This window comes from Cyprinodon variegatus, unplaced genomic scaffold (assembly GCF_000732505.1).
Source record: "Cyprinodon variegatus isolate N-32 unplaced genomic scaffold, C_variegatus-1.0 Scaffold670, whole genome shotgun sequence".
NCBI classification, from domain to species: Eukaryota; Metazoa; Chordata; class Actinopteri; order Cyprinodontiformes; family Cyprinodontidae; genus Cyprinodon; species Cyprinodon variegatus.
Genome location: NW_015151123.1, coordinates 390,116 through 392,425, shown reverse-complemented (window position 1 = coordinate 392,425; position 2,310 = coordinate 390,116). Strand labels below are relative to the sequence as shown.

At 37.9% G+C, this 2,310-nt stretch overlaps 1 protein-coding gene across 2 annotated transcripts in view; it reads left to right on the top strand.

Moving 5' to 3' along the window:
* lmbrd2 (LMBR1 domain containing 2) overlaps window positions 1-2,046 on the top strand; it is a 28,967-nt gene extending 26,921 nt beyond the window's left edge. The window contains exon 17 of one of the 2 annotated variants that reach the window (XM_015394061.1): window positions 860-2,046. In XM_015394061.1, coding sequence (XP_015249547.1) covers window positions 860-923 — 64 coding nt within the window. In that variant the 3' untranslated portion in view covers window positions 924-2,046. The remainder of the gene's footprint in view (window positions 1-859) is intronic. The other variant, XM_015394060.1, reaches the window with a different exon arrangement.
* The last annotated feature ends 264 nt before the right edge of the window (window positions 2,047-2,310 follow it).

Genomic DNA, 2,310 nt, shown 5'->3' with positions numbered 1-2,310 from the left:
TTCTTGTTTTTTATTTATTAATGAAAATATATCTGTAGAATTTTGGAGTCTTTGTTTTTGTCCTTGTGGTATCGAAAATGGTATCGAGTATCGAATATTTTCCTTAGTATCGGTATCGAGTTGAAAAGTTTAGTATCGTGACAACCCTAATGTGAGAGCCAAACCTCAGGGTTTAAAAGCCATTATTCAATTATTAATGTAACTGTTCTGTCTTACTGTTGCACTACTATTATACATGTTATCATTTCACAAACGTTGCACTATTTTGGACTTTGAGAGCCAAAGGTTTATTCAACTATTGTCACCCATTCCAGGTAGGCAATAAAAAGTTCTACTGGATTCACTTTGTATTAGTCTTTTCCTGCTTCACAAAGGTAGGCAGCAGCTTGAAAAAAACCATGATGGCAATTATTTTACATCCAAGTAGTATGCAGTTCTTCATATATACACACATACATCAATTTCAATCAGATGGTTTCGGTATCGGCCAATACTGTACAGCCAGGTATTGTGTATCCGTATCGGGGCCAAAAAATGGCATCAGTGCAACACTACTCTTTATGTAGGACTATAAAAAATTTGTAGTGTTGTTACTTCTGGAATAAGCCGAGTACTGATGACGGTGAATCTGTTAATATTTGAAATGTTTGGGATTCTCATGTATTTTTCTTTGACTTTGAACATTTTTCTTTCTGTATTTTTAGGTTTTCTGTGTTTCACATATTCATGTCCTCCAGACAAGGAAATCTTTTTTCATTTTATGTAGCTTTGATATGTAAAATCCCCACTACTCAGGTGTAATCATGTGTGCAACACAGAATCCTCTCTGCTGTTTATTTAGTCGTCTCTATACTTTCAGGCACGTTGGAGGACGCTACCTGTCCATGTCCTCGTCTCGGAACCGAATATTTGACGACGTCTAACTCTGCTCCACCCCAGCATGCATGCTAACGACCCAACAGTCCGAGGAAAATCTCCACCCTCTGGCTCCGCTGCAGGTCCATGACGCCACTTTGAAGGATCTTTACTGATATTACGGTTATTTATGAAGCTGATTTCCTCCTGAACTTGCTGCTGAGCGCCTGCCTCCGCCTGAGCATGCTCACGAATGTACAGCCGCCAAACGTCTATCGAACACTGATGAAGGTCCTATATTACTTTTATTTATATTTTACTTTTTCCTTCATGTTTGTGTTGTAGATCAGTGTAATTGTGAAAACCTTTGATTCGTGTTTATAAACCAGTTTGCACTTGACCTGAAACGTCTGAACTACTTATTTTGGAGAGAAGCTTTCGGTCCTGAAGCTTCTGCCGGAGCTCATCATTTGGGCTTCTGACTGTGAACACTGTGCACGTCACATTAAAGGAAAACTGTAGTGAGTTTTGTCATTTTTCATGTATAAAATGAAGATTGCAAGGCATCTAAAGGATGTCTGTATCTGCTTGTTTCAAAAATGTGTTCTAGACCTCTGAATGAAAATCCTTTTTATATTTATCTGATTAGAAATTCAGTTACAAACTAAAACTAAAGCAGTGACTTAGCTGAGTTTAACCCTATTTTATAATTCTTTATTTATTTGTGACCTGAAGAAAAAGGGCCGATTACAAAGCCCTGAGAAACTCTGGATATCAGCACCACACCAATAACTAACCCGTCTGTTTAATGGGGAACAACAAGTTACCGTAGTGTAAAATAACCTGGTGAATTTTATAAATATAACTTATTTCACGTCTTCATAGGATCATTGTTGCACTTCAGGTAAACAAAAAAACAACAGATGATGATAGAAGAAGAATAACTGTTTACCTTTATCACTCTTGTGTATATACGGTATGTATAATATGTTTTCTTTGTATAATATGGGTTACTTAATCATGTGAGTTTGTATTTAAGGTTTCCTCCATGTAGAAGCAGCTACTGTCATTATTGTCTGTTCCTCCTGCTACTGGTGATTCTGGTGATGAAGTTATGGAGTGTTCTGAGTATTTAGAAGAAGAAAATATCCACTTTCCTCTACAGTGTTCTGTCAGAAAAATAAAAACGGATTCATGCTAAAGAAGTTTAGCTGTTCTGCTTTTGTCATGTGGATAGAGGAATTTACGGTGGCCCTGAAGTGCAAACTGCAACTACGAATCTAAAAGCGCAACTACATTAAGAAAAACAAAACTACATAAAGCAAAGCGCAACTACATAAAAGCTAAAGTGTGTAATTTTCAGCGACATCTAATGCCCAGACTGCAGACCGCAGCAACATGAACATCTCCCCCCCACCGCTTCTCCCCCCCAACAGTACGGCGAGCGTTACGGGA